We start from the raw sequence: 19,084 nt of genomic DNA on the forward strand, positions 1-19,084 counted from the left end.
TATTCCTTAAATGGAAGTATCTTTCTACTTGATGTATCCCTTTCCATAGGATTACAGCCTGAAGGAATGCTCCACTGACAATCAAAGAGCAGCAAAATATGAAATCCAAAGGTAGTTACAAAATACCACTTTTGTGGAGAAACAGTGACATCCGGTGGCCATTAAGGAAACCTAAATTCCTGCTGCTTATGAAAACGGCCTCTATAGGAAATTCTTGAAAAATAGCAACAAGGAGTTGCAAGCATACACTTGTGAGAATTATAGCCATTCACTTACTGTTTGTATCAAATAGTTAACAGAAACGTGTCTAATTTAAAAAATGAAGTTCCAAATAAGGCTGGTTTTGATGATGCAGCGATGTTCCATAAATATAAAATTGTGTGGCCAAGGATCTTTGAACACAGCTACTATGCAATGCCTTTGGAACTGTAGACAAGACTGCAAAAATACTGAGATATTCCCCATGTTTCTCTGCCTTAACCCTCACTTTCTCTACATGATTGTTTTGGGGCAGTTGCTACCACAGCAACTAAACATATCCAAAACCCACTATAACAGGGTTATCTCATTTGTCGTCTTAAAACAGACAGAAGTATTTTTTTAAAAGCACAAAAGACAAAAACCCTGAAAACTTGGAATTTTAATTTTTTTTTAAAGAGAGAACAAACTAGAAATTAACTGAAGCTGTAAGAAAAAACACAAAGGCCAGCCACAAAGCTCAGGTTGCAGCAGGATGAAAAGATGTTATCAGAATCTGTTGTCTATATGGGAGCATTAGGATTATTCCATTTGAATAGCATATAGATTCTGGCTAAAGCCTATTAAATTCTTATTTTATTTATGAATAGTTGGCTCTAAGCAGATTGAATTGAGTTACCACCACATTGCAAGAAAAATAAATGTTGTACCTTAACATCAATCATTCATATTGCCTGATACCTCTTACTTTGTCTTTTGTTTGTAACTTCTTCAGTGTAAACAATGCACATTATGCAAATTCATATTTATATTTCCTTGTAATTTATACACGTTTTCCTAATTCACATCATTTAAGATAAATTACAAAGATTTCTCTTTATTAATGAGGAAATCCCTTGTAGTCATCTCTTCCAGCTAGTGACTGCCACCTCTCTGTTAGCTGGGGGATCAGAAGCCTTAATAACACAGCTCCTACAAGAGAAGCTGAAGTCCAGCACAAGTGCCCCCGCGCCCTCGCAGTGAGCCGTCCGAGAGTCCGGCTCCGCACTTCACGCAGGGTACTGCTGCAACACAACAGCATCTGGGGCTTTCGCTCCTTGTACTTCGGCTTTAAGGATGTGCTGTTCTGTGCCATTTCTAGCAAGTCAGTTAATTTCAGCTTCACCTAAGGAAATCTTCCTCCAGGGCCGGGGAAAACAGCACACGGCCACATTCAGTTTTTCAGTTTCCCACAATCAGCTCAGGCTGCCTAAACTAGGCCTGAGCTGCTCCCCACAGTTACAAAATGCCTGAACGTTCCCTCCTCTTCCCACTGCTTATTACCTCAGGTGCAACATCAGGCTGAAGCAGGCTCCATGCACGGCTCCGCTTATGAACCATGCACAAACTGGAACACCAGAAGTACCAGGAGAGGCAATGGTTCCACACAGGTTTGGCTTGGGCTGAGTAAAGCTGGAGCGAGCACACACTGGGAAGCTGGTGCAGACCCACTCAGACAGCTACACCTCACATTCCCAGGGTCCCCATCCCTGCAGAGCAGACCAAACCCCAAAACCAGCTCTGCACAAAGCCTCAAGTAATCTGAGGACAGTATCTCTTATGGTAGAAACAGCAATTGTTCACTGAACTTTAGATTTCTGCTAGCACAGCTATGTATAGCAGACAGGGAAGCAAGCCCTGCTTCTGAAAAAACCCACCTCTCACAGTTATAATCATCAAAAGCACACTGAACTTAGTTACAATGTGCAGTTTTCTATGAAAGCAATAGTGTGACATTTTGGCCATGAGTACATGCCAATCCCTGCTGAGAAGGCACTACTAATGCAAGTGCACTACTTACCACAGACAGACAAGAATGTTAAATAGAAAGCTGGTATTCCAGAGAAGCAAACTTTCACAGCAACGCTCCAGTGGACAAAAAAAAGTCCATCAAGATGGTGCAGTGCACCAGCACAGAAACACTGCGCACACAGCACATGGATGCCAAGACTCCCATTTCAACTTAAGCAGCTGTCAAAATTCAACAGATGAAAGCATTGACAGCCATGATCCTTACAGCCTGGTTAAGTTTCTGTGAAAGGGCACATGGATGATGACATCCTCCTTTTAAGACCCACCACTACTATTGAACTAAACCATTCTAACCCCCACTGTAAGTCTCCCAACACCTGTTTGGGCAAGTTTCCTTAACCCACTCCATTAAAAAACAAAACAAAAAGACAACCCAGACTTTAGTGGGAACTCCCTAGCTTTTGTCACTAAATGATGGTGTAAAGCACATCTACTTGTATCAAACCAGGAAATTATTATACTGCTGTCATGTATTGCCATTCAGTATTTAAGAGCATTTTTCACAAGAACCCATGTATCAAGGCAGCCTTCCCACTACACACCCCTGCACCAGCAGCAACTGTCACTGCAGTCAGTCCCTCCCCAGACCATGTGTTCCATGTAGTCCAGACAACCCAGAAACACCCCGCATCCTTTTGTAAAATTTAACAGGCTGCCACTGAAGAGACAGCAGTTTTTCCATTTAAAAAATACAGAACTACTTATGTTTGCTCACATAGCTGCCATAGAACATACGGAGGCTGAAGTCACTCCATAGCACAGCCATGCAACAAAACCGTTCACACTCATCTCACACTATAGAGTAAATTTAAACAGACTACAAGTTTATAAGTTGCAGCAAAACCCACCCCACTGTATTGACAGTCATACCACCTTTATTTGGTTTGTGGCTTTCTGGGGTCTTTAATAGAACATATAATCCTTCCTGGAAATAGACTTGTGTTAAACTCTAGGAAGAAGAAATAACATGGTATTAGTGCTTAAATTAAGACTTTAATCTAGATCTGTTTCATCCACAAGGTCCTCATTATACATGCAAAGAGGCTTAAACTGCCAAGGAACAAAGCTGAAGTAAGCACGTCACTAAATACACCAGTTTTACCAGCTTGAACTGAGAGAGACTACAAATTGTAATGTGCAACAGAAAACTTTATTAGCATTTCAACAGACAGTTGTTCAGCAGTTACTTAAGCTTGCATTAACTTAAGACATTAAAGAGCCACAGTGCAAACACAAGTGCTATTGGCAATCTTGTTGTCGAGCAAGATGCACAATAACTTAACAGCCACCCCTCAGGCGCAGCACAAGGTGCAGGGTGGACTCCTTCTGGATGTTGTAGTCGGACAGGGTGCGTCCATCTTCCAGCTGCTTGCCAGCAAAGATCAGCCTCTGCTGATCAGGGGGAATGCCTTCCTTGTCCTGGATCTTGGCCTTCACGTTCTCAATGGTGTCACTGGGCTCAACCTCAAGGGTGATGGTCTTGCCAGTCAGGGTCTTCACAAAGATCTGCATGCCACCTCTCAGGCGCAGCACAAGGTGCAGGGTGGACTCCTTCTGGATGTTGTAGTCGGAGAGGGTGCGTCCATCTTCCAGCTGCTTGCCGGCAAAGATCAGCCTCTGCTGATCAGGGGGAATGCCTTCCTTGTCCTGGATCTTGGCCTTCACATTCTCAATGGTATCACTGGGCTCAACCTCAAGGGTGATGGTCTTGCCAGTCAGGGTCTTCACAAAGATCTGCATGCCACCTCTCAGGCGCAGCACAAGGTGCAGGGTGGACTCCTTCTGGATGTTGTAGTCGGACAGGGTGCGTCCATCTTCCAGCTGCTTGCCGGCAAAGATCAGCCTCTGCTGATCAGGGGGAATGCCTTCCTTGTCCTGGATCTTGGCCTTCACGTTCTCAATGGTGTCACTGGGCTCAACCTCAAGGGTGATGGTCTTGCCAGTCAGGGTCTTCACAAAGATCTGCATGCCACCTCTCAGGCGCAGCACAAGGTGCAGGGTGGACTCCTTCTGGATGTTGTAGTCGGACAGGGTGCGTCCATCTTCCAGCTGCTTGCCGGCAAAGATCAGCCTCTGCTGATCAGGGGGAATGCCTTCCTTGTCCTGGATCTTGGCCTTCACATTCTCAATGGTATCACTGGGCTCAACCTCAAGGGTGATGGTCTTGCCAGTCAGGGTCTTCACAAAGATCTGCATGCCACCCCTCAGGCGCAGCACAAGGTGCAGGGTGGACTCCTTCTGGATGTTGTAGTCGGACAGGGTGCGTCCATCTTCCAGCTGCTTGCCGGCAAAGATCAGCCTCTGCTGATCAGGGGGAATGCCTTCCTTGTCCTGGATCTTGGCCTTCACATTCTCAATGGTGTCACTGGGCTCAACCTCAAGGGTGATGGTCTTGCCAGTCAGGGTCTTCACAAAGATCTGCATGCCACCTCTCAGGCGCAGCACAAGGTGCAGGGTGGACTCCTTCTGGATGTTGTAGTCGGACAGGGTGCGTCCATCTTCCAGCTGCTTGCCGGCAAAGATCAGCCTCTGCTGATCAGGGGGAATGCCTTCCTTGTCCTGGATCTTGGCCTTCACGTTCTCAATGGTATCACTGGGCTCAACCTCAAGGGTGATGGTCTTGCCAGTCAGGGTCTTCACAAAGATCTGCATGTTGAACTGCAAAACATATGGAAGTTTCAGCTTTAGCTACTGAGTGACACACAGCTTTTAATAGTTTCTCAATAAAGGGACTACCGCTGCTATTTCACACTATAGAAATACCAGTTCAGATTTTTATTTTGGTTTTACAAACATTTTCTACAACGGTCTTCAACACTTTACTCTTGACAAATTAAACCTCTTTTTAAGACTTGGTATGCTGTGTTCCTATAAAAGACTCCTTATATTGTCTCTCACTAGTCGGCTCCGAGATCCCTCCTTGCCCCCACCCCCCCCCGCCCACTGCAGCAATGCGGCAGTGGGATGCACCACCGCAGCCTCCCGCACAGCTGCTGCAGAACCTCACGGTGGTGAATTGCGACAACAGCACTGTGCTGCTCCCCCCGAGGCAATGACTCAGCAACCTGCTTCCGGGTAGGACAAGCACAGCCTCCGCCATTTTCACCATAATGCTACCTCCTTCTCCTAAGGACTCTATTTTACCCCCCCACCCAGTTCCCAGCGACATGGTTCAGAGTAAGACAAGCCTCTCTACAATTCCTTCCCCTCCCACCGCCACCAAAAAATACTGCCCGACAAGCACCCACCCCCCGCCTTACACCTTCCCGCCCAGAAAATTCGTCCTGTTTTTTCCCCTCCAACCTCCCCCCCCGCCCCCCGAACTCTCCCACTGCTCAACTCACGTCTCCGGCCCTGAACGTTGCTCGTCAACAGCTCCCCTCTGCTCCACTGCAGCGCTTATCTACCGTGTGACGCAGACCCACCCGTATTTATGCGGTTCCTGCCAGACAGTGCACGCCCTCGTAAACTGACGTGTCCATCCGCTTCCCAAAGTAGTCCCAAACAGAAGACCAATGTTGTGAAAAATACTCGCCTTTCTCCTGCTCCAATCTGTCTTCCAGGGGGCAAAGGGGTCCTGGAGGCTTAGTGGGGAGCTAGTCTGAGTGCGCGACCTCAGACCCTTAAAAATCTGGAAATTTCTGAGGGTGCGGATGGATCTGAAGGTGCGCTGAAGCGGTTAGTAGAAAGAACGGGAAGTTCGGCATTGATTGGTGCAGCAGTAAGAAGAGTGGGTGTTGATTGGTTGATCCAGGGGGAAGCGTGAGGGAGGGCGGCTGTAAGGAAAGCTCTGGAAGATTCGGTGCTGCTCGGCGCTGATTGGTGCGCGGTGAGGTCAGCGCTGTTGCTAGGGGGGAGCCGCCTTGCGGAGGCAGATTTCGGCGAGGAGGGGGCTGTGCGCATGCGGGCTAGCGCTGCCGCAGTGGCCGGCGGCAGGGGGCTGGTGAGGGAGAAGCGCCCGGGGCCCTGCGGAGATGGGGATGGGGGGCTTTTTTTAGCCCCCTATCCCCCGTCTCACCCTCAGGGAGGAAGAGGGTTTACCCTATGTGCCAGCTTTTTGTTGACCCACAGAGATAGCCGCGCATCTGACCGATCCCCTTCCCTGGGGGGGCTGAAGCGTTTATGGCAGAGCCTGGAATAGGCTGTGGGGCTAGTCCTGTCGTCTGTGGCTGTGAGGAAAAGCCGGGAATAGCAGAAGTGAGTTAGCAAAGCTGGAAAAAGATGTTATTTAGAAATTTGGGAAGTGTCGGTGACTCCTGGTGCGTCACACTTGCTACAGGCTGAGCGTGCCCCTCGTCATGCGGCCCATTTCCTGAGCAGCCCTTTGAACCAATTTCAGCCGGGTGACAACTTAATTCTTTAATGTGAGGTTGCAAAACAACCCCTGTGATGAAATGCTGACATTTGAAATTCAAATGGCTGTTTACTTGCCTTCAGAACAGGAAGCTTTGATCAGGTTATGGAGCAGCTTACGTGAACTGAACATATGGAAATGTGCTTTGTGTTAATTAAGCTTCATTATACCTTTCAGGCTGGCTCTTAACTCATTTTATATCCTATCATACCTGGAGTACACAAAATCCAGAAGGGTTTTTATGTGGTAGTGTTTTATCTGCTTATAGCTCCTTCGGTGAAGCCAGACGAACTTGCTGTTAAATCCTCCACTCACAAAGCATGAGCCCACATGTGAATGGCAGGATACAGTACAGAGCTACTCTATTTCCCCCTTAGGGGAAAAAAAAAAGACAAACCAAAACCACCAAAAAACCCCAACAAGAACAAAACTCTTTTGCTTTCCTTTCTCCTAACAGGGCTTGTGTCTGCTAGCACCTCCTGGTTTACAGTAAAAAGGAAATAAATCATCCCAACAATAATTATTCACAGTGCAGAAACAGGAAGAGAGGAAAATGGTAACTGGAAAGTTCAGAGACAGCTCCGTGGCAATAACCAACCTTGGAAATACTATTCAGCTACATAGATTTAGGACAAAAGGCAGATTTAGGCAGTATCACATTTGTTCATGCTGCCAGTTTTGCTCAGTGTTTCCAATAGATTCATTTTGTTTGCATGGTGCCAGGGTGACTGCTCCAAGGCTGGCCTGTGCGTGCTGCATATCCCAGGCACTGCTCCAGGAACTATGTCCCCCAGCCAAACATTATCATGGAGTCCTGAGAGGAAGACCACGAGTAACTAATATTTACAAATGTGAAAGTCCACATCTGTTAGCTGGAGATTAACCACAGGCTAATGTAAAGACTGGCCTGTGTTTGAGCACATTAGACTTGTATTAAGGATTTTAGTATGCATGTCTTCGTTTTTTCATGTCCCTCTAGATGGAGAACAAGAAATTGCTGTCTTTTTTTTTCCTTTCTGTGTAAACCAGAAAACACAGGAGCCCTCCCTTGTTTTTAAGTATGGCTAAATCGTATGACTAATCTGCTTTCACTTTTGTTGTTCGGTTTCTGTGTAAGTATTCAACAGATCAGAATAAAGTCCCAACAAGATGGGTCTACCATGAGTACTTCTTTAAATACCTTGTTAATAATGGCTCCTGAAAAATTCATTCTTCAGGGAAATGACGTTACCCAAAGCAAGCACAGGCAGCAACATGCTGACATTGAATGCAGAGTATTTTAAAAATAATCATGGATTAAATTCATCAATTCCATGCAAAAAGGCTCATTGTTTTCCTTAGTTATCCCTCTGTCAAAAGAGATAAACAAAAGAGTTAGGCTTTGTGCACAAAACTCCAGGGCCTAGCAGAATTAAACTAATCTCCATAGCCTGCGGGCCAGGTACTCTATACAGGCCACCATTAGCATTTTGCAGCCTCCACTGATTGGATTAATTTAATTCTCCTAACTATTAATCTGTGATAGCCATCTACATGCCTGTACAGAGCCCACCTCTTGTTTTGGGGAGGCGGGGGGGTGGGCTGAATACAGAGAGCTGCTTAAATACCTCTTTTCCTGTCCCTTGGCTTTTTCTGTGTGGTAAACTCGTGCCCTGATCGTTACACACTTCGTATCTGCATAGGTTCTTTATACTACTTCAATGATAATTATTATCACGTTGAAAGGTACTTCTTTTTAAAGTCAGAATGCAGTGTTTATATATTGCTGGCCAGATTCTGCCTCATTTTCACACATTATGTGTACAGAACAAGCTCCCAAGCTGGAGGTGATGGCCTTGTGACTTCATTTTACTGAATTTCAGCTTTACCTCAGAATTTCTTTAGAAAATATTTTACTACCTAAATTTGAGACAAAGGAGATCTGTTTATTCTTAAATGGTGTGGTAACTGTTGTGGTTGTACAAAGCGTATGTATTTAATGTACATGCCACTCTTCCTCTAGTAGCTCTTGGTGAATAAGAATCATCAAGCAGCGGACTGTGAACTGTATATAAATAAATGGAAAGCTGAAAAAACAGAAATCTGTATCTTGTGACTGGCCTGACTGCACAGGTGGTTCCAGCCTTTGCCAGGGCATGGGGCCTGCAGTTGGGAACGCGTATTTCTTTCCGAGTGGTTTCAAAAGTAGGTCATTGGGCAGTAGTACAAAGCAACCTACTTTCAGAAGAGAAGAATCTGGGGTCAAAGAAATGTTTCCAACGAATCTGTACATTCTAGAATACAAGCTCGGTCTGTTTTTTATGTACACTAATGTCCTAGCAACAGCATATCATTTCTACATGAGCAATGTCAAATGAAGCAATCTGTTTATCTTTAGTTACAAGGGTTTAACTTGGGACAGCCAGCCAGTCAGGCGATCTGAGTATGTGTAGCAAGTTCAGTACTGTTCCTTGGTTCAGATAAAAATAGGGCCACAGGGGAAAAACAATGTATATTCCTATCTCATAACATTGCTCATACCTACCTCAGATCTCTCTCACTGTGTATGACACAGCAGGATAATTTTCTCCCCAAAACTGTAACACTGCCATAAGGCCCAGTCTTTGCTGAAGTTGCAGCCACAAGACAAATAGAGCTGTGGCATGTTACTGCTTGTCCTTGTATTGCCAAGCTCAAGGGTTACAAAAATAGTGAGTCACAATTCAAAGTGCTGTGAGATTGACTGTAATATTATGAGATTACCAAAAAAAGACAACTATCTAGTTTTGTTTTTTAGGCCTTATGCTAAAAATACCTTAAATAAACAAAGTTTTTAATAAGCTACCAACTTCAGGAACTGAAAGCTTAAGAAAAACAAATAGATATCCAGATTTGTAGTAAAAAGAGGAAAATGAGCAATACTCCTCTGTCTCCCTGTTTGTTTAAAGTATATTTTGACTTCGCAGGACACATGGGATACAGCTTTAAGATCTGTGCTGCCACGATAAACAGGCTTGGGCACATCTTTCTCTGTAAGTCTAAATGACCCAGAGGAACATGTGGCAATTGACTATGCTTCTGATGTAAGGAGACTTCTAAAGGGCATTTTATAAAGACGCCATCAGCCTAAAATCACAGGTTGGTGTCTGCATGTTATGCCAGTGAAAGCAACAATTAATAACTAGGTCTATTCTAAAAATTACTTGTTTGCATCTTTTCAGTCTGCCTCCTGCCTCTGAGTCTTTTGGATCTGATCCAAGCTGCAGTGCAGTGGAGGAGCTCTCTTTGTTCATGTTCTCTCTGCTGCGTCTGAGCCAATTTAGCATGTGGTTTCTGGGGTGAGGTTTTTCAGCAGAATCACAAAAAAGCACCTTGAAAAACAGAAAGATAGAAGAAATAAGTCCTAAAACACTGTTAATCATTATTAATATGTTTCAATGGAACCTCTCTAACAGTGAACAAAAACAAATACTGTCAAGGCCATTCTGAACAGCCTTTGTCCATTGGCCCAGAGGTGGTACCTCCTGTATTTTGTTTTCAGATCCAGCTTGGATCCCTTGATGGTGAGGAGAATGTCCAGAATGCTTCCCCCTCCACAGCAGTAAGACTAAAATCCAAGCACTGACATTTTTCTCCCCTGCAGAAATTATGTAGCTTTAACTACCTCAAGTCTTTTAAGTGTGGTGTTAGCTATTACACTACTCTAGTTCCCTGCTTATTAGATGAAAAGCATCCACAGTTCCTAATTCTCTTTAACCCAGAAACATGTAGCTGCTTTCAGTGCTGCTTTTGCGATGAAAATGCCCTTACAGACAGAATCTCAATGTGGGCTGCAAGCCAGGTCTGCAGAGCTGAGTCATTGTTATACAAGCAGAGCTGAAATGGTACAGAAAAACACCTTTGTACTTTAACATTAAAACACGTCAGCTGTTGAACTTCGAATATCACAAGACACCTAAAGAGAACAAACAGTGATTTACTGGACTTTTCCTCTTGTCCATCCCATCATCTTTCTGAATAATTCTTCCTTTTCCATTTTGTCTCAGAAGCTTAGGAGCAAAAGCATTCTTCATCCAGCTATTGGCTTCTACTAAAGTTTGGCAAACATTGCATCAGATTTGGAAGTAATGTACCAGTGAAAGCTGTTAACTCTTTGGGCACTGGGAAACGCCTGCCACCCAGGTACACTGACAATACAGCATGCAACCACTGAAATTTAGGGCTTGCAGATCAGAATACCAGTGAAATTTATCATCAGCCAGAGATCCACTATAAAGCTCTTGAATTGATTATTTATGTGAGACCCAGTTTTGAGTTTTAAGAGTCCTTTGTAATAAAATATGAAACAAATGAAAAAAGAGGAAGAATTTCTTTACTATAGCCCTCTGAAACAAAACTGCGTTTTTTTCTTCCATTTTTGTCTTCCAGTTCTTTATCCTGAAACATCATAAAGAACAGAATTTAGCTTCTCAAAATGTTTTTTACATTCAAAATATGCTGAACTAATTGCGGAGCGGCACAGAGAGTAATAGATTTGCAGATATTACATGGACTGCGTACTCATACTTACTCCAGTTTTCTCACTGGAACTGCTTTTTGAGACTGTACAAGTGCTAGTGTCTCCTGTCTTGCAGAGAGGAGGTCATTTGTGTGAACTGATCGCTAACAAGTTCCTAAAATATGTTCTGGCTTTCAGTTTAGTGCAGTTAACTGTTTTTAGAAAAGAACAGACTGTGTAGGCTGAAACCTGCAACTGATGCTGGCCGTACCCCACACTGAAGGCAAATGAATCCATGCTGCAAACTGCATAGGCTCAGTTTCAGTTCGTGGACTCCAGTTTCACCTTAGTGATTTTTCCTCCCAAAATATAAGGTGACTAACATGAAATCTAGTGTGACTAAAGGTCTGGGAGTGGCTCAGATCAGGAGCTACAGATGAACACGCTGGCATGGGCCAGAATTTGTCACATATGGTGTATTAAAATGGTTCCATTAGAATGAGTAACCAGTACAGAGGTTCACATGAGGAATAACAGGAAATTGTAACTCAGTGCCCTTTCCTATCCTCAGAGAAGAGAGGTGCTGAGCCACAGGATTGTTATGCGAGTCCTGGTATGTGCCAGCTCAGGAGGCAGCCTACACACTGTAGCCGCATGTTTTTAAAGCTGTTTTCCAGACCAGAGAGTGCTGATAGCTGTTTCATCATTGTCCAGTTGCTTTGCTATATTCCTGGCTGAGGTATGACCCTTTGGTGCCTCTTCTACCCCACAACAGACTGTCAGCTCACTTGTTTACATCTTTCCCTGTTCCCCTTCTTGAGAAGAGCAAGACATTAAGCCCTGTTGAAAATATAAATTCTTGATTATAACGCGAACAAAATAGATTTCCAGTCCTGCAACACTGGGCACAAAGATTCATCCTTGGAGTGATTTCCCCCCCGCCCAACCAAATGTGACTTGGACACCTACAAGTTTTGTACTTCTCCCCTGCATTGAATAGTTTTACTTGAGAAACAGCGTTGTCTTTCAGATGTTCAAGAATAACTTTTTCTAAGATATTTACCACTAGAGGAGTGTTTTCACATTTTCCTAAGCTGCTTTTTCTTAAAAAAAAAAAAAAAAGGGTATGTACTGTCTTGATTGTTTTCCTTTTTAACTTTAAGACTTTGGTGGCAGAATTTGTGAAAAGTTGTCTAGTGGGAATCGTACCCATTTCTCTGCCAGGCTGCCATAATGATTTCAAACCCCAGGAAGGACTAAATACACTTCTGAAGGTGCATCCTGATACACTGCAGTATTGTTAAACAGCAGTCTTGTTTCTAATAAGGGTGGCGCATAGCAGAGATGTGAAACAATATCCTTTTAATAGCACCTCAGGTCTGCAAAGCACCTTGACATCCTTGAATATGTTTATAATTAAAGGAAAGACCTCATGCTAATGCTTGCGGATAACTGGCATTTCTACCATTAAAAGGGATTTTACAAGGAAGAGGCGAGCCTGGTTTCGTTTGGGGCAAACCGGCTAACAGCGTGGGCCGTGAATTTTCCGTGATTTCCAGTTTTGCTCGCTCACGGTGCCCACCGTTACGGCCGGCAGACGGGCCCGATGCCGACAGCGGAGCGTCCTCTGCGGCCCCGGGCCGGCCCCCCCGGGACACCCCCGGTCCCGCTGCGCGGCGCAGCGACGCTGCGGCGCCCCCTGGCGGGCGCGGCGCAGCGACGCGCGGCAGCGCATGGGGCGAGCCACGGCGGGCAGCGCGCGGCGGTCCCGGCGGGGCAGCGCGGCCGCCAGCTCCCCCGCGGGCGGGATCCGCCGGGGCCGAGGGAAGGCGGCGAGCGGACCCCCGGCCGGGCCGGGGGCGCAGGCGCAGCCTCCCGGCCCCGGCGCCTTCGATTTGGGGGCGCAGAGCGGGCGCTGGGCCGCCTTCCAGGAGCGGCACCGGCTGAGCTGCGAGGAGGCGGCGCGGCTGCTGCTGGACGCCTAGTGAGTACGGGGCCGGGGCGGCTCTTCCCGCAGCTTCCAGGCTGAGCCACCCTGCCCGGCGGCTCCTTCCCCCGTTAGATCATCGTCCTCTTGGCAGCACCTGCACAGCAGTAACACGGGCTTCTGGAGAGCTGCAGAGAAGGGGGGGGGGGCGCACGCACCACGGAGAAAGTGGCTTTTTATGCTAAAGCTTCCTGTGTTTCAGGGCTCTTCCATCAAAAATGCACCGTGTGGGATCAGTGAGGCTCAGCTTCTAAATCTCCACCCATTTGCTGTGCTCTTTCTTTGCAGAGCGCAGCACATCATCACCGGACTGTAATCAGTAACTGTCCGTGGGAGTGAAAATCTGAAAGGAAAAGGTTTTTCCTTTGCATTTTGCGTTTGACCTAGCATGGTGATTCTGCCCAGTTGCTATGGAGGTGTTCTAGGGGAGAGAGAGAAGCACAAGCTCAGAAATTCCTTGATGAAGTTCCTCTGCAATTACAATACAAAATAAAATGCATTTCAAATATTATGTAGAATCCACTTCTCTCTGTTTTTCCTAGCTTTTAAATGGAGGAATATTAGTAGTGCTGGAGCAGTTGTGGGAAAACTGTGGGAAAATTCAGTTCCCGGTTGTCTTGTGATGATACCACTCGTTTCTACATATTGTTGTGCATGGATAATGCTGTAGCCTGGATCAGCATTTTGACCTGGACTGTGGCAGGGGAGCATATGTTTTGTATTGCATGCAGAGTGTACTTTACTTGAGCTGTTGCTCTTCCTTCCTTTTCACCATTTTAATTAAACCAGAAAAGCCATTGCTGCAGAGGACAAAAGCCATTCTCTATCTCCCTCTGGCACATTTTATGAAAATAAATTTGAGTGGATACATTTTCTGGTGTTCTGCAATTGCTCAAAGCAGAATTGAATAATGTAATATATAGCCTTACTGTTTTCTTGGCCAAAAAAAAAAGTATGATCACAAAACCCCGCTGTTGTTTCTCTCTCTAGTGAATACAGAGGTTTGGTCAAACACACAGGAGGCTGTCACTGCGGAGCTGTCCGCTTTGAGGTCTGGGCTTCAGCAGATCTGCATGTTTTTAACTGCAAGTGAGTTTTTTTTGTTCCCTATTCTCATAGATGAATAAAAGCTCGTATGCTTTTCCAATCAATATCTTGGAGCTAAAAGAAGATGACACAACTGCCAAACATCCTCTGAGCTGTTTCCATGGGGTATACCCCTAATTATGTCCTGATTCAATATGGGATCAGTGCTGGTGATTTCAGGTACTGCTTCTTTGGGCAGGATTTCAGGTCTCACATCCATGCTCATGCAGAAAGTGTCAGGAGAGATCTAATGAGTACAGGTGCTCAGCCATCTGCTTTTTGTTTCCGCTAAGTGCAGTGTGCTCAAAGCACGTCAATCCTTTTTTAACTTGGCCTTCTCAAGTGAACATTACATCTCTGACCACATGTGCTTCAAACTACAACAGTGTCTGATTTCACTAGTGATCCCCCTTTGCCTGCAACTAGTTTGCTTCTAGGTCATCGGTAAACTTCTAAATCTTACTTTCTTGTTTGCAAGGTAATTAATGTTGGCAAAATTGGCAAAGTCTAGTCTGAAAGATTAAATGGATTTCTCAGAGTTTGTCCTTGTTATGTCTGTTGAGAGTTGTATATGTGAAGAAAAAATGGCATATAATGTTTGGTGTAGGAGAGTATCTTATCGGTGTACGTGTGTAACGTCAGCCTGTTCCATGGGTGTGCTTATCCAAACACTACTGATATCACGAGTCCACTTTTGCTGCTTACCTCTGTGATGCTAACCAGGAGCCATTTTAGCTGTCAGTGGAATTTCTGTTGTCAAGAATCCATGCTAGATCTGATTGCTGTACTACAACTTGTCCGCTGCTTCTAGAAAGGTCTGCATTTTCTTTTACAGTTGCAGCATTTGCACAAAGAAACAGAACAGACACTTCATTGTCCCAGCGTCGCGTTTCAAGCTGCTGAAGGTAGAGTAAGAATGCAGTAAGAGCATGGCCATGAAGTTTGTCTATGGCTGGTTGGGGGAAATGGCTGAATTTTATGCAGTGTGAACGTGTTAGTGCATCTTATTTAGTGAGCTGATGTTAGAGGTCTTGCAGTTCTCAGGCTTGACTGGGATGGACACATGTATATGCAAAGCACAGAGGTTCAGAAAAGGAGCATGAATGCAGAACTCTGTATCTCAAGTAAAGACATGAAGGTGGTATTTTATATTTCTTAGTTACAGGCCCATAGAAAGTAATTAATACGTCTATTTATGTGGAAAACTTACATTGCTTTTCATTTGTTTAGGGTGCTGATAATTTGACAACATACACCTTCAACACACATTGTGCCCAGCACACATTCTGCAAGACCTGTGGTGTACAGAGCTTTTATACTCCTCGTTCTAATCCAGATGGTTATGGTAGGTAGAAAGAGTAAACTGGTAACCAAAGCTAACCACCAAGCAAACCTTGGATAAAGACTCCATTGGCTACTAACATGACAGCAGTGAGCAGCATGTGTGTTAAGAGTTTGTTCCTAAAGTGCTAAACATCTGGAACTGCAGTCTGAACCTGTAGCTCCTCCATAAGTAACAATCTTACCTATGACTTGTGGGCTTCTGCCCATGACAGGTTTCTCACCTAGGCTCCTCAGCCTTACAGCAATAGCTGGACTGAGCATTTAGCATTCCCTGAGATTCCCCATCCATAGAGTGGTGCAGGCATCTCCCACACTTTACCTATGAAAAGCAGGTTTCTGTGTACTCTGTCTTTCTTCAGGAATAGCTCCCCATTGTCTGGATGATGGCACCGTGCAGACCATTGTCACAGAGGATATCAATGGCAAGGAATGGGAGAAGGCAGTGAAGGAACATAAGACCATCAGAGACATGTCAAAACCCTGACATACCCTTCCAGCAGCTGAACTTGGAGCACTGCCGTGGAACAGTAGTCCGGGCTTTCCTGGGTGAAGGTTGGCAAAATCAATCTCTACATTATTGTTATTTGTTCTCTGTTTCTTAAATAAATCTTTCTATGCTGCCTGTCCCATTCATTTGTGACTTTCAGTTTTCAAACTACCTCTGTTCCATAAACCACCACAGGGCTGCTATTTTGGTACTTTGCCCTTAGCTGTGCTAAAGTTTAAATCACAACAAACAAAGCAAAGTACAAAAGAAAAAATCTAATCTTTGCTTATATGGATATTTCCTGTGTTTCAAGTCTGGCTTATAAAAGTGCCCTATATAAGGTAATCTCTTGCTTAGGACATAATACTAACTTACACTGTTTTTTCTCCATTGACTTCAATGAATTGACTATGGATTTAGAGTTAAAGGGGATTTGAAAGAGCTTATCAGGCTCAAGTTCAGTAAAGCATAGGCTCAAGTTCAGTAAAGCATTTACACAGGTGCTTAGCTGTATGCAAGAGAGGGGCCACTGAAGTTATTCATGTGATTAAGTACTGTTTTGCTTAAGCCTGGACTTACTCATGGTCTTAAGGCTGAATAGGCATATGCTTAGGCACGGACTTACAGCCAGGGAACAGAGTTCCAGACTGTCCTACTCTTAGAACAATGGGCACGTACTTCAGTGCAACCAGGAACTCGTTTGTTGTCTTCAAGAGGAGGACGTGCTCACAGCAACAGATCAGGCAATTTGGGCTCTGATCTTGACTATGCAATGACTAGCTGTGTAGACCCAGGAAAGATGCCTCCTGCAGACGTAAGCCCACATTAGAGTGCAAAGGCTTACAGAAATGTTGAGTATTACTGACTTTGCTCCACCATGACCCCACAGAAACCCAAATCACTAGTAAAATCTCTGTATAGGCTAAGAAATGAAACCACTGAAAGCTGCTTCACTTACCTTTAAACATAAAGGGAGAGGATCCTTAACTCTTGCACTTGTCATTTACATAAGTGGAGCAGCTTTTGAAACATCTCTTGCAATTTTTATCTCCACATGTGTTCTATGGAAGACCTAGTTACACTCTGGATCTCTCGCATCTCATTCTTATGTCCTGTTGAGATTCTTGTGAGTTGGTCTCCAGCCTCCTTGTTGTGAAGCAAGAAGAAATGCTCATGTTTCATGAGGGACACTCTGCGAAGATGGAGCCTGCAACACAATGTGTATGAAAGAAGCAGCAGTAGCAGCACAGATCAGTGCAATTAGAGAAATTTGTATGATTTCTGATGTTTTATTCATAAGCTTTGGCTTTTTAAAGTTCTGACTGAATAAGACTGGTCTTGTGGTTCTGGTTGTATCTGTGGTCATAGCATAATCTTTGAAAAGTCATTCCTGATACCTGGATTTTACAAATGCACCAAGTGATAGTTGCCAAGCAGTCCTCACAACTATATCCTCTTGGGGAAAAATAGTTTGTGCCATATCTTCTCCAATGCAGAATACTCCTGCATTTTACTCCTTATTAGGTTAATCCAAATTTCTTATCCTATTTAAGCTTCTACAGTGAGAAAATAGAGTAGTTGTTAAACGGTCTTCATCTCAATGTATCAAACAACAAGATATTCAGAAGCAAGTTCATACAGCCAGTTTTTTGTAGTCTGAAAGAATGCTATACAAAGAGAATCCTGTCCTCTTGAGCATGTAACAGGTGAGTTTTCTTTAGTCTTTGGCCTGACACGGTCTTTTTTTCGCTCATTCTTTTACTCCTGAAGTTGTGAGCGGCGTCTCTTTTACAGAAGGCGGAGTGAATTAATCACCATATAACGTGAGAAAAGCATATAGATGTGGCGAAACCAGAGAAGCTGGCTGCGATGACACCGCATGGCTCTCTAGAAGGAAAAAAGTTGAGACAGCATTACAAGAACCTTCCAGACCTAATGTGAGCGCAGTTTCCTAGGCCTCCTGTGAGGTTCACTGCCAATTTATAGGACAGCCTGTTTTCAGTGAGCAGGGAAGAAGTAGTGAGAGGTAGAAGGCTGCCTACTCTATGGGGCCAAAGGGCAGGGAGAGGCCTGTCTGCCCCTATGTGGCTGGTGGTGTGCTGCCTAGTGTTCAGAGGGGTCCTGCTAGAAAGGACATTATCAGCTCCAGGTTGGTGCTGTGACAATTTCTTTGTCACATATAACTCCTCCTCCCTGTATGAGCTCACACCTGGGTGTTCACATGCTGGGGAAGCAGAAACCTGATAAGTGTGCATCTGAGAACACGTTGCATGCTGCTTCTGATATACATTGCCAGCTGAAACTTAACTTTATAGATCTATATATTTAAATATTTTATATATTTAATATATAATATTTTATATATATAAAAATATTTGTATGTTTTTATAGTGCACCAGCTTAGAAAGGTCAGATTTCAGAAACACAAAACACAAGAGAATAATGCCACCTTTATCAGAGCAATTTCCATACATAACTCTATCTTTTAGCAGCCTTAAAAGAAGGAAAGTTCTGTGTATGTCATTTGTGGATTAACAGAACTGTTTGCTGGGCAAATATTTACATCCTATGAAAGGGGAGCTAATCAGATTCTGATATAGGGAACTGTGGACTAAATGTGTGAGATCTCACGCAGCAAAATAGTTATAAAAATACACAGTAGAGAAGGGAACTCGTAAAGAGCTTTGGACCACAGGTTCACAAGCTGCTTCCATCTTTAGAGCTATGATCCAAGGACGCTGTTCCTGGCATGTAGTCATGCCATTCTTTGACAGGCCACTCACATGTTCAGAATACTACGTTGGATCCAGCCTCCTCTGAAATACATCCTACATCCTAGACGCTGTAAAACTCAGTGCACTGCGACTACTGAAGATCACTGAGCTGCAAATCTGCTCAGCGCTGTCCTGCTATCCACACAGCACATGAAGCAACCTGTCCATTCGTGTTTTACAAATCACTGAAGATAGTTCATTAGTGACATTTATAATCCATGTATATAATTATTTGTGAAGTTCTCTGTGAATATGACACTTCTGACTAAAGTCTTCACAATGATGATGAGCTATTCAAACAGGTTAAGCAGGTACCACGCATCTCACCCTGGCTTGTTCAGTCTCCTCCTCTGTGAGTATGAAGAGCGCATCTCTGGGGAGGAGGCAGGAAACCAGGACATCCAGCAGGGAGATGTACTTCCGGAAGAGATTTACTGATTCAAGCACGAGCACACGGCACCCTAGACAGAGAAAGAGGATACATATTTCAAAACAACAGTATTCTTGTAAGGTGCCCATCTCTCCA

General features: G+C 44.4%; 3 protein-coding genes and 1 long non-coding RNA gene across 4 annotated transcripts in view; 2 read left to right on the plus strand and 2 right to left on the minus strand.

The window, feature by feature from the left end:
* Window positions 1–3,177: 3,177 nt before the first annotated feature.
* On the minus strand, window positions 3,178–5,523 carry UBC (ubiquitin C). The gene is made up of 2 exons (XM_075168590.1): window positions 5,394–5,523; window positions 3,178–4,707 (listed from the first exon to the last, which is right to left on the minus strand). The coding sequence occupies exon 2, from the start codon at window positions 4,699–4,701 to the stop codon at window positions 3,328–3,330; it is 1,374 nt and encodes a 457-aa protein (XP_075024691.1). The 5' UTR covers window positions 4,702–4,707; window positions 5,394–5,523; the 3' UTR covers window positions 3,178–3,327.
* The window catches only part of PIGL (phosphatidylinositol glycan anchor biosynthesis class L), a 73,979-nt gene continuing 60,286 nt past the window's right edge, over window positions 5,392–19,084 (minus strand). The window contains exons 6-11 of the mRNA XM_075168595.1: window positions 18,886–19,019; window positions 16,743–17,671; window positions 14,659–14,852; window positions 9,586–9,753; window positions 7,584–7,752; window positions 5,392–6,218 (exon numbers count right to left, since the gene is read on the minus strand). Coding sequence (XP_075024696.1) covers window positions 17,573–17,671; window positions 18,886–19,019 — 233 coding nt within the window. The 3' untranslated portion in view covers window positions 5,392–6,218; window positions 7,584–7,752; window positions 9,586–9,753; window positions 14,659–14,852; window positions 16,743–17,572. The remainder of the gene's footprint in view (window positions 6,219–7,583; window positions 7,753–9,585; window positions 9,754–14,658; window positions 14,853–16,742; window positions 17,672–18,885; window positions 19,020–19,084) is intronic.
* LOC142090541 (uncharacterized) lies at window positions 5,807–9,822 on the plus strand. Its single transcript, XR_012676579.1, has 2 exons — window positions 5,807–5,883; window positions 9,349–9,822. It is a non-coding gene; the product is annotated as an uncharacterized LOC142090541 (long non-coding RNA).
* Window positions 12,602–15,930, plus strand: CENPV (centromere protein V). The gene is made up of 5 exons (XM_075168596.1): window positions 12,602–12,864; window positions 13,858–13,956; window positions 14,789–14,858; window positions 15,184–15,298; window positions 15,657–15,930. Exons 1-5 carry the CDS (start codon window positions 12,614–12,616, stop codon window positions 15,779–15,781), a joined length of 660 nt encoding a protein of 219 aa, XP_075024697.1. The 5' UTR covers window positions 12,602–12,613; the 3' UTR covers window positions 15,782–15,930.

This window comes from Calonectris borealis, chromosome 19, assembly GCF_964195595.1.
Source record: "Calonectris borealis chromosome 19, bCalBor7.hap1.2, whole genome shotgun sequence".
Classification (NCBI taxonomy): Eukaryota; Metazoa; Chordata; class Aves; order Procellariiformes; family Procellariidae; genus Calonectris; species Calonectris borealis.